The sequence below is a fragment of the Fukomys damarensis genome, unplaced genomic scaffold (genome assembly GCF_012274545.1).
Source record: "Fukomys damarensis isolate Sample0158 unplaced genomic scaffold, DMR_v1.0_HiC HiC_scaffold_8, whole genome shotgun sequence".
NCBI lineage: Eukaryota > Metazoa > Chordata > Mammalia > Rodentia > Bathyergidae > Fukomys > Fukomys damarensis.
Window position 1 is genome coordinate 12,634,761 of NW_022900920.1, and position 16,383 is coordinate 12,651,143.

Below are 16,383 nucleotides of genomic sequence, written 5' to 3' on the forward strand. Positions count from 1 at the left end.
TCCTCCTCCTCCTCCTCCTCCTCCTTCTCCTCCTTCTTCTCCTTCTTCTATGATTGCACATTAGTCATACAGAATAGTGGGTTTCATTTTGGTGTAATTGCATCTGTATAAAATGTATGCTGGTCATTTGGGGGTAAGTAATTTCAGTCTTCTGGTGGTCCTGATGCAGGTAATTACAGTGAGCCCTGCATGGAGATCCCTCTAGGAACCACCACAAGGCTCCAACCAGCATGGCTTCCTGTCTGGCCCTCCAGCCTTCCTATTCTTACCCACTCCAGTGTTACTTTTTCCTGAGATGAGCGACCCAGTCAGTTCATGAACACTTCACAGAAACTCTGCTTTCTTGCAAATAAAACTGATCTTCAGGAGCCAGGCCTTGCATTTTTGCAGTCATTTAAGGTGTGACACCTGTGTTCCGTGAGTTGTTGCCCTATATGATCCTGTCAACCAGAGCCCTTGTTTTCCTCCAGGAATGTACAAATCGCTGCTGCAATGCTACCACCTGCACCCTGAAATCAGATGCCGTATGTGCACACGGTCTGTGCTGTGAAGACTGTCAGGTGAGTCACAGGACCTGCAGCTGGGCCCCAGGTCATCAGTGGGTTTGGGTGATTCCCAACTGATATAAAGTAGCACAAGCAATATGGCAGGACAGCTTCCCCAAAAACTATGACTCCTTTTACATACTTGGTTTCAGCCACCTCTTATTTTTTATGATTTTCCAATATTCTGGTGAAAGGAACACTTCAATTACTAATTATCTATGATAAATCATTTATTTGTGGACTGAAAAATAACACACTCCAAAACTGGAGCTTTGCATTAGTGGGTGTTCCATTTCTCCTGTTGTTTGCACGTGGGATCCTATGACAGTGACAAGCATGGAGAATCAGATCCATCCCTGTCTCTGGGTCTCACTCCCGATTCCTCTGCATAGTGCCAAGAATGTCTGCCCAGTGGGCTGAGAAACCATGCGGATGGGTCCATAAGCCTCTCTGTTTTGACATCCTCCTGACATTAAGTCAAGAGTGGCAGTTTTATGTTTTGGCCATTTTTGCTGCTGTGACTGCATTTACGTCGGCAATTCCATTATTCTGAGCTGATACCTGACAAAGGAGAAGCCCAAGCTTCTTATTCAAGTGTTCCACAGGTAGAGTTTTATTTCTTATTAATTAAGCAAATGATCTTGGCAAACAGCGTACAAGAAACTCCCATTTAGCTGCCTCACTTGAATACAGTGATTTAGAAGCGCAGTTTAGCATTTTATGCTTGGCATTAAAATGTCCTTCCCCTCTTCTTGGTGGTCTGTGATTTCTGGGGAGACTTTAACAATCTGGAGCTCCCTAGTGCCTGGCCCTTGCAAAGTACCTGGAGAAGGTCGAGAGGGGTAAAAGAGAGCTGAACTCAGACCAGGTGAGGCTCAAGAAGGGTCTTGGGAAGGGGTCATGTGGCAGTGCCCAGGTATGAACCACTTTTACAAATTTTAAGCAATTTCTTTCCAATTCTAGACCTTCAAGACATTGGCAGGAGCCTTGTCTCATTTCCTTTGAATAATATGTAGGGAACTAAGCACAGGCCTTGCAGTCCATGGCTGCTTAGCCTCTCTGAGCCTAACTTCTTCAACTACAAAAAAGAAAAAGAAAAAAAGAGTCCTTGGTCAGAAGATTTCTAGCATCCTTTACTACTCCCATGTTTTGTCTTTTCTCTATATCTCCCCCATAAAATGCTAAAGAGAGGTTTCTAGTTCTGTGGTTTGGTGACAAAGTGACATTTCTAAGGAAATGGTGCCCTTGGAATTATTTCTGTTAACTTGTCCACAAATGGCCAGCACTGTAAGTGCAAATGTCACTTGAAAACATGGGATGATTTTGGCAGTCAGAGAAGAATCAACCTTCTCAGAGGCCCGAGGTGACAGATGCCAGCCAGTGGCTTGTCTACTCACCAGAAACCCCTAAGGTTGCACGCAATTAAAAAGAGGCTGTTCTTATTTGCCTGATATTCCTTATAGCAGAAAGGTGAACCCCAGGGCCAAGAGGAGAACTCTTTAATGAGCTCTCTCTGCAGTAAAAGAGGCTTATTTTGAAATCCTTGCCAATTTATGTGGCTGTATTAAGATGGCCTTGCTTCCTGCCTCTGCCCAGAGAGCTGCTGGGGATGGCTTCTGCTTCCCCTGGGACACGTCCTGTAAGCTATCCTCTCCTTTCAGCTGAAGCCTGCAGGAACTGCATGCAGGGGCTCCAGCAACTCCTGTGACCTCCCAGAGTTCTGCACGGGAGCAGGACCTCACTGCCCAGCCAATGTTTACCTGCACGACGGCCACCCGTGTCAGGGGGTGGATGGCTACTGCTACAACGGCATCTGCCAGACCCACGAGCAGCAGTGCATCACACTATGGGGACCCGGTACGTGGCCACCAGCAGCTTGACACAGGGTCTTAGGGAAGCATGTTCTGTGTCCATTTTACATACAGTGGGCAAAACTTGTGCCTAGAGTCTGCCCTTGAGGAGCTCGATGAGGCCCACAAGAGAGGCACAAGTACTGTGGGGTAACAAGGATCAGCCAGGGCTCAGCGTGTACAGAGTGGGGTGGACAGGTGATCAGACCTTCCCACGACCACTCAGATTGTGAGTGTCTCTGTATACAGAGAGCTCAGTCAAGGGTAAAGGATGCCAGAGAGAGAAGCCACTGCAGCTTGATGAAACAGAGGGCTACCTGGGCAGGCTCCCAGTTACATCAGACTTGATGCATGAGTAGCTCTGTGACTGAGAGTGACAGGGAACAGTAAATTGCCTCTGGGGTGGGAAAGCCCATGGTGTGGCGCAGACAAGGTTGTGGGATGCTCAGCTCCAAGCTTAGGGGCATGGCGAAGGACAAGAAACAGGTGAGTGAGGGTCAAGATGTTATTTCTAGCAAAGGCTTCCATCCCAGTGAAAGGGGGCCAGGGTATGGCTGCCATGGTGATAGGATCAAATAAGATGCTATCCATTCACTGCTCCCTGTGGGGAGGACCATCATCTGAACACTGGGCCACTTTAGATTAAAGCTGTATAGAAGGTAAAGCTCAAACTTCTGAGATGGAAAGTCAGCTTCCCAAGGACATGCAGCTGGGATTTGAATCTGGCCACTAGGACCCAGCACCCAAGCAAAACGTCTGTAGTCCATTGTTGCTCCAAAGCGTAAGTGAGGTCTTTGTCTAACGTCCCAGAGGCTCTAAAAGTCAGTAGAAGTTCAGATGCAGAAGAGAGAAGAGTCAGCGCTTTCATGTGTATCTCCTACCTGTTCCGTCCTGTGGTAGAGATAGAGGGCCTCACCACCCTGGACAGCCTTTGGGATTTTCTGTGTGTCCTCAGTTCCCAGGCTTCCAATGGAGAATCCCATGCAGAGTGCCTTGTAATCCTGTCTCCTTCCCTTACTGCAGTGTAGCCAAGGCCTTGTTCATTCCCTCCTCCCTGGCTACAAAGGGGTGACCTCAGTCCTGGCCAGGGACCCCAGTGCCAACAAGGCCACTGTGGTCAACCAGGGTTAAGGTGAGAGCCAGATGAGCTCAGAGGACAGCTCCAGGGGGGTGGGAAAACTGATACAGACTGTGTCAGGCCTCTCTGTGAAGTTCTGGTTTCAGCAGTGATTAGGGTAAATAAAGTAGAGCAGAACATGATGACCAACGCATAGAAGCCTGGGTTTTAAATATGATGTGAAAGTGATGGCCAAGCATAGAGAATATCAGAGTTGGATCCAACCATGGAGCCTGCTGTCCCTGCCAGCCAAAGATGACCCTCTGCTTTCTGATGTAGAAGAAAGCACAGGCTGGACAGTGACCTTTACTTATTTGTGGGTAGGTGAAATGAGGAGGCCGGTGGCTTCTGGCCCTTCATGCTTCATCCTTGGGCCCTGAGTACCCCCTCAACCCCAAACCCCCCACCCCACCCCCAGTTCACTGGCTGTGAGGTCCTCTACAGGGCAGGGGCATCCATGTTGCCATGACAAGCAGCAAGAAGGCACTTGCTATGCATATGCGAAGGAATCTCAGGTTCTGAATGTTTAGCAACTTCAGACCCTTTCTAGGCAAGCAAGGTCACTTTGGGACAGTGGCTACTGCTACAAGCCAAATCCTCAAGTCCCCTTTAAGGCCGTCTCCACCCAGACACACACCCCTCGCCAGCCCTTCTGCAGAGTCAGTAATCTCCCTTCTTGAGTTATGAGTGCCGTTCTGTACTCTCTTCCAAGGAGTGTTTTGTGGCCAGAGCACACACAGCACTTGGAGCTCTGGAGTAAAACGTGCTCTCTAGTGCCCTGCTGTTCTGTTTCTGGCCCTATTTCCAGAGTGAGGTCAGACGGAACTCCACAGTTCTGAGCCACCGTGCCGTGTGACTGTGCTGGCTGTATGCCTTGGTTCACAGTGACCAAGGCTGGTATTTATTATCTCACTGGGCTGGTCCTTCCCAAGCTGCCTGACCAGAGGGGTTAGAAGAGAGAACCAAGCACACAAACCAACCAGACAGACAATCTGACCCCCAGCTGAGCTTTGCAAAAGCAAGAGCAACAATAAGTTGTCTGCTTGAACTCTCATTCTTGGGCCTGAAGGTAAGGCTGGAGGTCTGAGTGCTCAGGAAGCTTCCCCTTTCCCCACAATGGGAGGCTTGGTCTGGGTAAGCTGGTGTTTGCCCAGGGTGGTTCACTGAGTATAGCATTAAACAAATCACAGAGACCAGGTCTGGAAACTAGATTTAGGAAATGGAGCACCTCAGGCTCATGACTGCCTGGGGATCAGTACTCGTCTGCTAGCTCTTCAGTATAGATTACCAGCCAACTTCCTCAGAAGAGCAGGGAACATGGCGCATCAACCCCAGCCAAGGCGCTTGGGACCAGCACCTTCTTAGAATGAACCTCTAGCCACCACAGAGGAAGTGTGGGGCCCTCTCCCCCGCATCAGAGTCCTACCTGGTTTTCCATTTCAAGGGCTCCATGAAAGTTTCCTGTGGCTGCTGTGACATGACAAATGACCACAGCCTTTGTAACACATAATGAGCACAAATGAATTCTCATTCTTGGGCCTGGGGTCTAATTACCTGGGGAGCATCCCCCTGCCCCAGCAACACAAATTTCCTATCTCCTAGTTCCGGGAATCAGACATCTTAAAATCAGAATGTGGGCAGCACTGCTTAGAGGGGCCGAGGAGAGAATCTGGTTCCTTGACTTTCTTGGCTTCCAGAAGCCACTTATGTTCCTTGGCTCGCGACCCCCCGTACCTCCTCAAGGCCAGTAGTACAGCATCTGCAGTCTCTCTCTTCCATCTCTGCTCTTGACGTAACATTGCTTTCTTCTTCTGACCTTCCCACTACTCCCTGAAGGACCCTTGTGATCATACTGGGCCACCAGGATCATCCAGAATTATCCCCATCTCAGAATCCTTAACTACGTCTTCAGAGTTCCTTGTGCCATGTAAAGTAACATATTCACAGGTCCAGATTGGAGTGCTGACCTTTCTGGGGATAGGTGAGGACTGACATTGAACAGACAGCTTCCTACGTGGGTCACCTTCGGCAAAGTGTTCCATGTTGTTGTACCTGATCTGTAAAGTGGGGTCCATAGCCTGCCTAGCCAGTGAGTGTGTGATTCACCTTTAATATAAACCATAATGTGTTCTGCAAAATACACGCCATGGAGAGCCACTGCTGATACATAGTGCCCAGTTAAATTGAAACTATAAAAGAAATCCGGCTACGCTCAGAGCAAGTTCCCAGATTAGTAAGCAAGATGAGGAAGTTCTGTGAGCTCTTAAAAAGGGCTGTGAGAGCACTGGGGGCAAGTATGGTGCAGTGGAGGAGATTGGGCTCTGCTCAGCCATAAGAGGCATGTGCAGCCAGTTAGGAGGTCTTGCAGACGAAGTTTCTGGGGAGCAGCCATCTGCTGTGGTTGAAGAAGGGTGTCTCTGGCATCCAGACTGGAATAGATATGTCTGGCACACAGCAACCATGGTAAGACCAGGTAGTTCTGTTCGTGCAGACCTTGGGTTGTGACTTGGACCGAAGTCCTCATGGGCCACCCCCATACTTTCATCTTTGAAGTATTTATTGACATCCTGCTGTGTAGAAGATGCTGACTCAAGACACCATTCTGCCAGAGGGATGCACTTCCCCCAGTCCATGTGTGCTCTTGCTCAGACCTGGAGTGGAGTCAGGATGTGACTTTTATCATACTGTCCTCCCGGGAAGTGTCGAGCCTGGACAAATACAGTCCTAGGGGCAGAGGTGACTTCCTCAGCCCAACCCCTAGCCAGCTAGATGTACTGGGGTTGAGAGCATTTTAATGCTCTGTTACAGTGCTTGGTTTGAATTAGCTTTTCATGACTAAGAAAGGCAGACTCGTTGCAGGAATGCCTTTGCAGTATTTCATTTCCCCACCCTTCAGTGAGTGCCCAGGATCTGGTCCACATTTGAGACCTCTAGGGAGGCACAGTAACTGAGAGCTCTAGACTCACTGAGCCTTTGGTCTGATGGCTAGGGTCACTCACATCCTGGTGACCTAGCCAAGTCATTGAGTCACCCAGATTTCTCCAGTCATATCCAGGATGTCTGTTACTTGTGCTCCAGAGCTGGCTACCCAAAAGCTGACCGGATGAGGTCCTTCCTTCCAGATAACTATTCCCTTTTGAAATGGGCTTTTCTCAATCCAGCATTATATTTCAATAAAATAATTCTGCTTCCAAATCTCTCTACAAATGAAACACTAGAAAATTCAAAACATATGCCTGAAATTCCTAACTGGCAAAGTGATTTTTAGAATACCTTTTGAATTTTTTGTTCATTTATTTGTTTTTCTAATTGTTATCATTGATATTATTGATAGTCCCCCTGTTGTTGGGAGTTTTATTTCTTTTCCTCACTCATTTTCTCCCACAAATCTTGCATTTCAAGATTGTAGATGTTGATGTCAAAGATATAAATGTTATTTGCTGTTCAAATAGTGTAACTTGCATTTAGCCCTCTTCTTCCAACTTGGTCTTAATATCCACAAAGATTTCCTGTCAGTGTGACATGACCTTTATTCCTGCTGAAATACAACTGAATATTTTTCTTTAGGTGGCAGATTTACTTTTGCCAATGTGGTTTTTCAGAACTACTACCATGGTGGCTGAGAATATTACTTGGCAGTTAATCTAACCAATAACTAACTACATGATAACTATGAGCCTACAGCCACCACAGTTTGCTGAGGGAAAGTCTTGAAATATGTTAGTGTTATCTATTTTATCTAGTGTCATTTGATTTATTGCTTATTTATTCAATGTGAGTTAGCTAGACAATTTTTATGGGCTGGTAAATACTCAGTATTTATCTGCAAGGTGGGTTTAAATGAGCTTGATTTTTCAGAACTCCACCTGGGTCCGTGCATTTACTTATCACCTGCAATGCTGTTGCTACAAAGAGCAGCAACCCAGAGGCATATTGTTTAGGAATCAAGAAAGTCTTCCTCTGTCTCCATCCTATAAGAAGGAAAAGATAACATTTGTTCATTCAGATTTCATTTTTTGATGAATCCAAAAACCAATTTGTAGAAAGGAGACAGGGAGAACAAGATAGCCTCCAATTGTTTGTACAAATGCTTTTGTCTGTGGACATTCATGACAGGAGTTAGAGAAATAAGCGGCAGAGAGAGGGAAGAGTTGATTTGATTGAACTAGAGAAGTACATTTGCATAATAGAATCATTTTAAGTAAAAGATTAGAATGAGTAAATTGTGGCCTTCATCTGCAATGCCATCATCTCTCTTTCAAAAGACATAATGACATTGAGAACTTCCAAACTGCAATTACAAATATAAGTTATATCGCTGTGAAGATAAAACTGGTAATTAAAATCCATCACTTCTGACATCATTATAAAATACAATGTGATGTCAAAATTCCCTTTGAAAGGCTAAATTTTATCTCTTGATAATGGCAAAACATCTGAGTGTTCCATTATTAAGATTTTAAATTGAGGTAATATAGAAATGATAAAACTGCTGTCATTCTTTCTAAGTGACATGAAGTCTCTTGTCTTTGGGACAACTTGGAAGGCATTGCTAAGTGCAGCAAACTTGAAGCCAAATCTGTGCCCCGTGATATCTCACAAGTGGACAAAATCCATTGATACTTCTAAATTCTTGATCCACCTGGCAACCAACATGTGGCAGTCACAAGAAACACTTTGCAGAACCCTTCTCTGCTATCTCAACCAGGATCAGCCAGGTCTGGAGACCCAAGGTAGTCTGAAGGTCATCTGAAGGTCAGAGCCTTTGCATCTGTTTTCTTTTGGGCTTTCTTTTAAAGCTAGAGCTGCACCTGCTCCCAAATGCATCACCAAGCCCACTTTTGGTTTCCCCATTTGTAAGTTTTCTTATTTACTAAACTTTGGGGGAACAGATTTCTCTTTCCAGGAAGTCATGTGTTTGCCTTTTTAGACCCTTATGTAAGACAGCACATTGATACTTCATTTTATGCCAATGAATTAGCATCCCAAGAGTCACAGAAGAAATAACCTAGGGGATGGTATCTGTTTGCCCAGGTGCTTCATCCACAGAATGCAGGTGACCTTTTCTGAGAAGTGTTGGAGGCCACTGGATTGGCCCCATGGGCTTTACACTCAGTCCTCCCTGGAACATTCTGCTCTGTGCGGGTCTGATATACCACCCCTGCCCTAAGAATTTTGTAGCTAGGTGGGAGGAGCCTTGGTGCATCCCAAGGATTAAAAGCAAAGCGGTAAATATAGGAAATGACAGGCTCTGTAGGAAGCGGAGAGAAGGGAGGCCAAGCCCAGCCTCCCAGGAAGGAAGAGATATAGGGAGACCCTGCAGGACACAGTAGCTCTAGAAAAATTACACTGATTTACCTGACTTCAGCCACGTGCCTAGCTTTAACCCAACTGTACAAACCATTCTGCTTGGCCAGAACCAAATCTTATATTCATCTCTCTGGCATTGTTTGGGAAAGTTAGCTCCACCTGAACCACATAAAATGGATTTCCCATTAGAAAAATGTTCTTTTTGTTCTGAAAAGAAGGGATGTAAGAGAGGAACTGGACACAATCATCAAACAATTCCATGTCTTTTGCACTGTGGCTCATTGTTACAAACTCCAGATATTTCTCCAAACCACCACAGAAAACCTCCCCTACTGCACAAATTCTCCTGTAAGTGGGGATCGCTGGGAGGACCATGGCCAGTGTGCAGTGCTAGAGAAGCAGTGCTGAGTGGTGCTGGTGAGCTCCAGCTGGGACCTGTCTTGCCCCAGGAAGTGAGCTAGAACCTTGCATGGAACCATCCTACAACCTACATTTGGAAGTAGGAGCAACAGGAGCATGTTGTGAAGTAGACCAAGTGATAAATGTGATTCATTTCCAACTGGCCTTTAAGAATCTATTTTTCTCCTGGGGGGTTACTCATCCCAATCTGGAGACTCTAGAGTAGGAAACACTGGCCAGCTTGATGAAAAAGGCCCTCTTTCCATCTCCCTGCCTTGCTCCAATTAATATAATGGTAGGTTTGGAATGTTGATGGACATTTCCAGTCCCTAAGGGCTTGAGAATGGAAGATACAAAAGACCTTCCTGGTCAAAGTTGGCCATGAATTACCATCATACCATGTTCTCCCTTAATTCTCCAGAAAAAAAGAATGCAAAGATGGGGTATCATTCTGGCCTTTGGCTCCATGGAGAGAAAAGAATCTATCTCAAGTTTATGTAGCTGATGAAATCATGACCTGCCTCTAATCCAACTGTCAATTTTCTTTGCCACATTGCATTGAATACTGTCATTGTTGTGCCCCATTGGGCAACAGCATGTCCTGACCACGTCAGGCATGGCATTTCCTGCTCCTTTTTGTTTTGAGTGACAGCTTAAGTGCATAAAACTCTTAGAAAGAAACCCTTACTGCTTTGCTGGGGGAAACAGAAAGTCAACCTCTAGGACTTTGCATTGTTCAATTTGCTGGATGACTTACCCCAGAGTGAAGTGAATTTCACTGACCAAACTCTACTAGGCTTATCTCCCAAAACTTTCCAAATTGTTATTTTCAGAATTATTCATTTATTTTCACAAATCAGTAGAGATTCAACAAAAAGGCATAAAATTGTCCACCACGTCACTCCAATAACTCCCCTTCTTGGAGGGAAATGCGACTGGACATGCTCAGACTCAAGAGCGTGTGTTTTCCAGTTCAGTTAAACATCTAGATGTTAGCTTGAAGACACTGGCCTCAGAGCTGCATGTTTAGTTACTCTTTTGGGAAAAAGATTTGGTAGAGATGGAGCCAAGTCCTGGGGCAGGTGGACTATAAGAGTATGTTGGTGTCCTGGAGAGGAAGGAACAGTAGGCACAGATATCTGTTGCCAACTAAGTAATTAGAAAAAAAGAAAGCAGCATGGGATCATTGATGGATGGAAAGATCACAGTTTTAGCTTTGGATTAATGAGTCAAACTCAGTTTTGCCCCTTACATTGTGATCTTTGGCAAGTTGTTAGAACCCTGAGCTTTAGTGTTAAAATCTGTGAAATGAGAGGTGATAAGGATCAAATATTCTGCATGCTGTACCCAATACAGTACCTACTGATGGTAGGATACCCAACAGATGGCATATCTGTGGCCTAAAGCTTATCATTTACTAAGGTGTGTTTGTTCACTAACGGTGAGCAGAGGAGTAAGAGGGATTATGACTTTGCCTCCTGTGGAATACAGAGTCAAGTGCTTTTACTCAGGGTCTCCTTCTGTCACTTTCTAAATAACACCTACTCAGAGAGTTCTAGAGGTCCAGCTCAGAGCAGGCCAGGACTCAAGAGCAGCAAAGAGCCTTACTGACTGAATGTAGCAAAAAAAGAGATGGATGAAGAGAAGTTGAAATCCATGAGCTGTGACCATATCTTCGATTTGTCACATTTTCCTGACTCCCTCATGGTCTTCAACAGATACCATTATGCAAAGTATGTGGAGGAAAAAACTTCCAGAGTTTCAGATGAGATTCTCTTTCTTCATCTTCATTTCTCAAGGTGTCTGGTCATTCACAATCTTCCTGAGCCCAGTATCTTTTGGAACTCCAAGAAGAGAAATTCTAATAGCAAGGTTGACAGAATTCATATAATATCGAAGAGCATCATGTTCAGTTTCAGAGTGGCACGAATTCTATCCATTGTCCCAAGTGCTTAGCATCCCCTGGAAGCTGCTGGCCAGCTCTTTTGTTCTGGTCTTCTGAAGTAGGAAAAGAAGGAACAAAGCCATTTCCCACCTCCTCTCATCAGCCCTTCAGTGGCACTTTGTATCCCTCGCAATGGAACTTGGAGTCACTTGGGCTGCAGACTGGATTTAGTTTGCTCTCCACCCTAAGACCCAGTGCAGGGTCAGCAGGTGTGAGGCCCCCATAGCCAAGCACTTGGGGGAATAGGCGCACTTGACCTCAGACGATCCTGTGCTGGGGAGCTACATAAATTTAAACAACATATTTAGCCTCTTCTATCCAGGTTTTTAATCTGTAAAACTAGACCTACCTTATGGGATCACTGACAGTATTCAATGGTGGGCTTCACTCATGGCATCTTCTTTGAGAGAGTTTCCCAGACCAGCCTGTCTGAAAAAAATAAAATTAATATTATATATATGCAAATATATATCCTGGAGCCCCTTACTCTGTTTTTCATTTATGGCACCCCTACCACTGGACCTCAGGGGGGGGTGTGTTTACTTATTTGTTTTTTTTGTTTCTCCTTGCAATTTCCAAGCAAATCATTCTGTCCAGTGCAGTCGCCACTCTACCCCTGATTTCTAAAATATTTAAGTGCCAAATAAATATGTGTGTATGGTTGAAGTTTGTGATACAATGAATGGGTGGAATGAAGGCAGGAAGGAAGTGAGGAGGCTAACAAAAGATAGGATGGATGGTTGCGAAGGAGACGAAGCCAGATAGGCAAACAGTAAGCAAGCAGGGAGCATACAAAGGCACCCACACCCATTGCATAGCAGGTATTCTAGTGTTTCCAGGCTGCACTGATCAAATGAATTCAAGCATTTTGATCAAAAGCACCATCAAATAAGTTTAAGTATGAAGTGCAGAAGGTGAAGGGAGGGCAGGAGTATGGAGAAAAAAATGAGAACCAAGGTATATCAGGTAAAGGTACAAGGTCCCAATGGTGAATATAACTACTGTATACCTTAAAAGTACCAATAAACTCAATGAGAAAAAGAAGTATGAAGTGTAGGTTCCACCTTGAGACTTGCCTTGCATATCCCTCCTCTGATAGGAAGATAAGAATTAGAGGACAGAATACAGAAGAATCAGATCTATACTAGGCAGATGCTGATCATGTCAGAGTTTTAACCATACTATGACCAAAAATGATGTGACTTCTGATGGAAGAAAAAAAATGGGAGGTAGAAGATCCGAAAACCTGGCCTGTTCCACAACAGAGAATTGTGTGCATTTGAGATATTGCCTCTTACGTGAGTTTGGAGACACCTCAAAAAATAAATGAGGAAGTGAGAGGTATGGACTGGGTGACTTAGGGCAGAGGCTCTAAGTGGTTGTGCTGGGGCAAGTGTGGTTGTATTGGATTGCTTTGTCTCTCTGGTTTTTTTTTAATTGTTAATGGAATAATCATATCAGCTAGTAGCTGATGAGGAAAAGTCAAGCGCTGGTAAAAGAATGATAGATGTATTTAAGGACAAGGACAGGAGCCTTGCCCACCATCTGATTGGAATCTAAATTTTCCTGCCACCTCTGAAGGTAAATGGTTCCTCCCTGGACCAGACAGCAAGAAAAGGAAGACCAGATCTGGGCTGTGGGGAGCTGACATCCTGGCTGTTGAAAGTGATGTGAGAGAAAGTGCCCAAATAGGATGCCATGTGGGAGAAAAGATGGGCCAAGACTACACCTCAGGGCACAGTTTACTCTGAAGATTGCGCCATGTTTTTTGACTTCCTGGTGGTCTTCAATAGAAGACCACTATGCACAGGACTCAAGAACTCTCCAAAATTTTGACACCATATACCTCACTTTGATGCTTTTTTTTTTTTAACCTGAATGAAAGATGGTTTTTAAATGGTTGCTTCCTGAGCTCTCCAGCTACTATGACTTTCTCTGCTGGGGACTGTCATGATGTACATAGTGACTGTCAGAGTTTATGATTCTGTAGCCTCAGAGCAATATCTGCCTTGCAAAAGTAGGCATTAACTGAAGCCAGTGCTTGCTCTTATAGGGAGCTTTCTAGGACTAAAAACATTATATAAGATCTCTGCTTTATTTGCTACTGTTTTTTTTCTTTCTCTTTCTGTCTCCCTCCCCCTCTCCCTCCTCTCCTTTTGTCCTTCTCCCTTTCCTTCTGTCCCTCCTTCCTTTACCACCCCTTGCTTCCCCACATTAGTCATCATTGCTCTTTGGAACCTAACCTAGCTTGCATTTTCTCACCGGAATTGTGTGGGATGTTGCTAAAGACAGCAAGCTTCCCTTTGCTGCAGCCAGCCAGCCAACTCTTTCCTGTTAAGAATGAAATCCGGCCACATAGCCAGGCCTCATCCCCTGAGAAGCTGCACATGCCCTTGGTACTCAAGCAGCCCTAGAGAAGTGTGAGCTATGAAATATAAGCTTTGCCATGAGTTGAGCCAAGATGTGATGCTAGCTACTCATACTGGGCTTCCATCAGCCACCTCCCATCATGAGTCGGCTGAGATGCAGCGTGCAATTTCTCTGAGCACCACACTTTCCTCCTAACCCCAAAGTCCAACACCATTCAAAGAAAACTAAAAAATCCTTGCCAGTGATGAAGGTACTATTGTGTTCCTGTTTCAGGTGCTAAACCTGCCCCTGGGATCTGCTTTGAAAGAGTCAACTCAGCAGGTGATCCTTATGGCAACTGTGGCAAAGATTCCAAGAGTTCCTTTGCCAAATGTGAGACAAGGTATGCCATCTGTATTTCCCAAATGCTATTACTGTGCTATCCCACATGGCTAAGGGTTGCTTCCAAACTGTTCTTCTTTGGGGTTGTTTCTTCTTATCCTTCCAGAGATGCTAAATGTGGAAAAATCCAGTGTCAAGGAGGTGCCAGCCGACCAGTCATTGGTACCAATGCCGTTTCCATAGAAACAAATATCCCACTGCAGGAAGGAGGTCGGATTCTATGCCGAGGGACCCATGTGTACTTGGGTGATGACATGCCCGACCCAGGGCTTGTGCTTGCAGGGACAAAATGTGCGGATGGAAAAGTAAGATCCAAATTCTCTCTTGCACCATAAACGTAAGTCTGAAACAGGGCCACTGAAAGACAGCCCATTTAAGAACTAGGGTACAAGTTTGGTTTATTTTTCTAAACCCACTTCATTGAATGTGGTCCTAGAATCCAATTCTTTACACCTACCAGAGACGTCAATAAATCCTAGATCACAGTCTGATCAGTGAGAGACAGATTTGGAAAAAATCAAACTTGTCTTCTCAGCCATTTATTGTTAATAAGTCATTTCTACACACTGGGTGTCACGAGGGTTTCCAGCCAGAAAATTATTTCGGAAAGAAATACAATAGCATAGTATATTATTTTTGGAAATGTGGCTTGGCTGTTGGCACGGAGTTTTCCAGGGCTTGTTCTTACCTGGACAGAATAGGAAGTCAGATAGATTTTCAGATGCATAGAGAGAAAGAAATGTAGGAAAAAAGAGAGGGGATCAGTTGAGTGCCAAAAAGAAGTCCTTTTTGAGAACAGAGGAAAAGTATCTGGAAATGCTTTGAGATTTGTAAATAAAGTAAAAAAAAATTAAAGAAATTGAGATTTTCATATTCTGCCACATGGATTTCTTTTGGCTAACGTTTCTCATCAGACTGATAGCAAATTCATAAAATGTCTTTAGAAAAAACAATGAATCGACTCTCAAATGCTTTTTTCAGGGCTCATTTTCATTATGGTCATGAAATCACTCACTCACACAGAGATCACAGAGAAGAAAGGACCTATACCTACTTTGTTTTCTTTACAGAATCCCAGAGGCAGAAATGCTCTCCATTTACCTCTGGAGTCCCACACACCCTAAACCACAGACCAAGGAATAGGATGGCCACAGAGCACGTGACACATTCTGCTTGTCTCTTAATCACATTAGCTTCTGTTTGGGTCTCAGTATTATAGTGAAACCATTTTTTAACCTATAGTCTGAACAGCCAGGGCCAGGATCAGCTAAACGCTGAGATTCCAAGAGCTTGATTTATCCTTGGCAGCTGCCTTTGGCCTTGCCTTTGGGTTCAAGAGATGAGCAGCACCTCTGCACTGTGATTTTGACCAGAGTCCTGCTGTGTTCATTGCAATCCAGAACAATTTGCTGGTCATATGGATATGACAGGACTGTCAAATGCTCTCGGCCAGGAGACCACAGATTCCTCAGTGCTGCTGGGATCAACATTTTCTTCAAAGGGCCTTGGGCTTGCCTTGCATGAGCTGTTGGGTAGGATGGTGACCTTCACCCTAGGACTGTTCTACTTGGTTAAAATGCTTTGCATTCTGAAAAGTAGACTGTTTTTTGATTCTGCTACTTTGTAACATCTTGTGGGAGAGAAAAGGCCTCATTTCTGGAGTCTAGAATATACCATGCACCTTTGAAATGAGGCAAATTCTTTCCACCAGTTCAGTGTCATTTAGCAAATTCCCACTTCTGCTTGATAAACACATAAGAGCCTCTGATTTCCTCTGGTGTCACTGGTTTATGCCATTAGTGATGCTACTTATGTCAGTATTTTGAAACAGTCCCCACATTTCAGTATCTCCCCTCAAAGATTCTTGGACCCTGGATTCCAGGAATCTATCCATCTATACAGGTCCCAGATTGAGGACTAATTCACCTTGCCCTCCTATATTTTTTTAATGGAGCCAAGGTCCCTCAAGATATAGGCTTTACTGCAAACCCTAAACAAAAATCATGAGAAAAATCAGCTATAATTTCAGGATTAACTAAAACCATTTCAAATGCCGTCAAGTATAAGATAACTCAGTAGGGAGGGTTTTCATCTGACTTAGTCCTGAAAGTACTGAGTTTGGAGCCAAACAGGACCCTGTCTGAGTCAAACGCCACATGTAGCCTTGTTAGCTTAGAGGGAGTCTCTTCCAGGCCTCCCTCTGCTTTTTCTTTTTTTTAAATATACATTCATGGGAGCAGGTGAGCCAAAGTTCTAAAACATTTGCTGTGTTTTCTTCCCCCTGTAGATCTGCCTCAATCGTCGCTGTCAAAACGTTAGTGTCTTCGGCGTCCATGAATGTGCAATGCAGTGCCATGGCCGAGGAGTAAGTAGCCTCTTTCAGCTAGCTCATGACAAGCAAGGCAAAACAACCTAATTCATTCATTTCCTAATCCACAGCTTTTGAAAACATAGCCATCAGTACCC

General features: G+C 44.7%; 1 protein-coding gene across 4 annotated transcripts in view; it reads left to right on the forward strand.

Annotated features, from left to right (window-relative positions):
* Adam12 (ADAM metallopeptidase domain 12) overlaps window positions 1-16,383 on the forward strand; it is a 405,947-nt gene that overhangs the window by 358,377 nt on the left and 31,187 nt on the right. For all 4 annotated transcript variants that reach the window (XM_033761360.1, XM_010620988.2, XM_010620978.2 and 1 more), the window contains 5 exons: window positions 471-560; window positions 2,207-2,402; window positions 13,810-13,918; window positions 14,024-14,222; window positions 16,205-16,282. In XM_033761360.1, coding sequence (XP_033617251.1) covers window positions 471-560; window positions 2,207-2,402; window positions 13,810-13,918; window positions 14,024-14,222; window positions 16,205-16,282 — 672 coding nt within the window. The remainder of the gene's footprint in view (window positions 1-470; window positions 561-2,206; window positions 2,403-13,809; window positions 13,919-14,023; window positions 14,223-16,204; window positions 16,283-16,383) is intronic.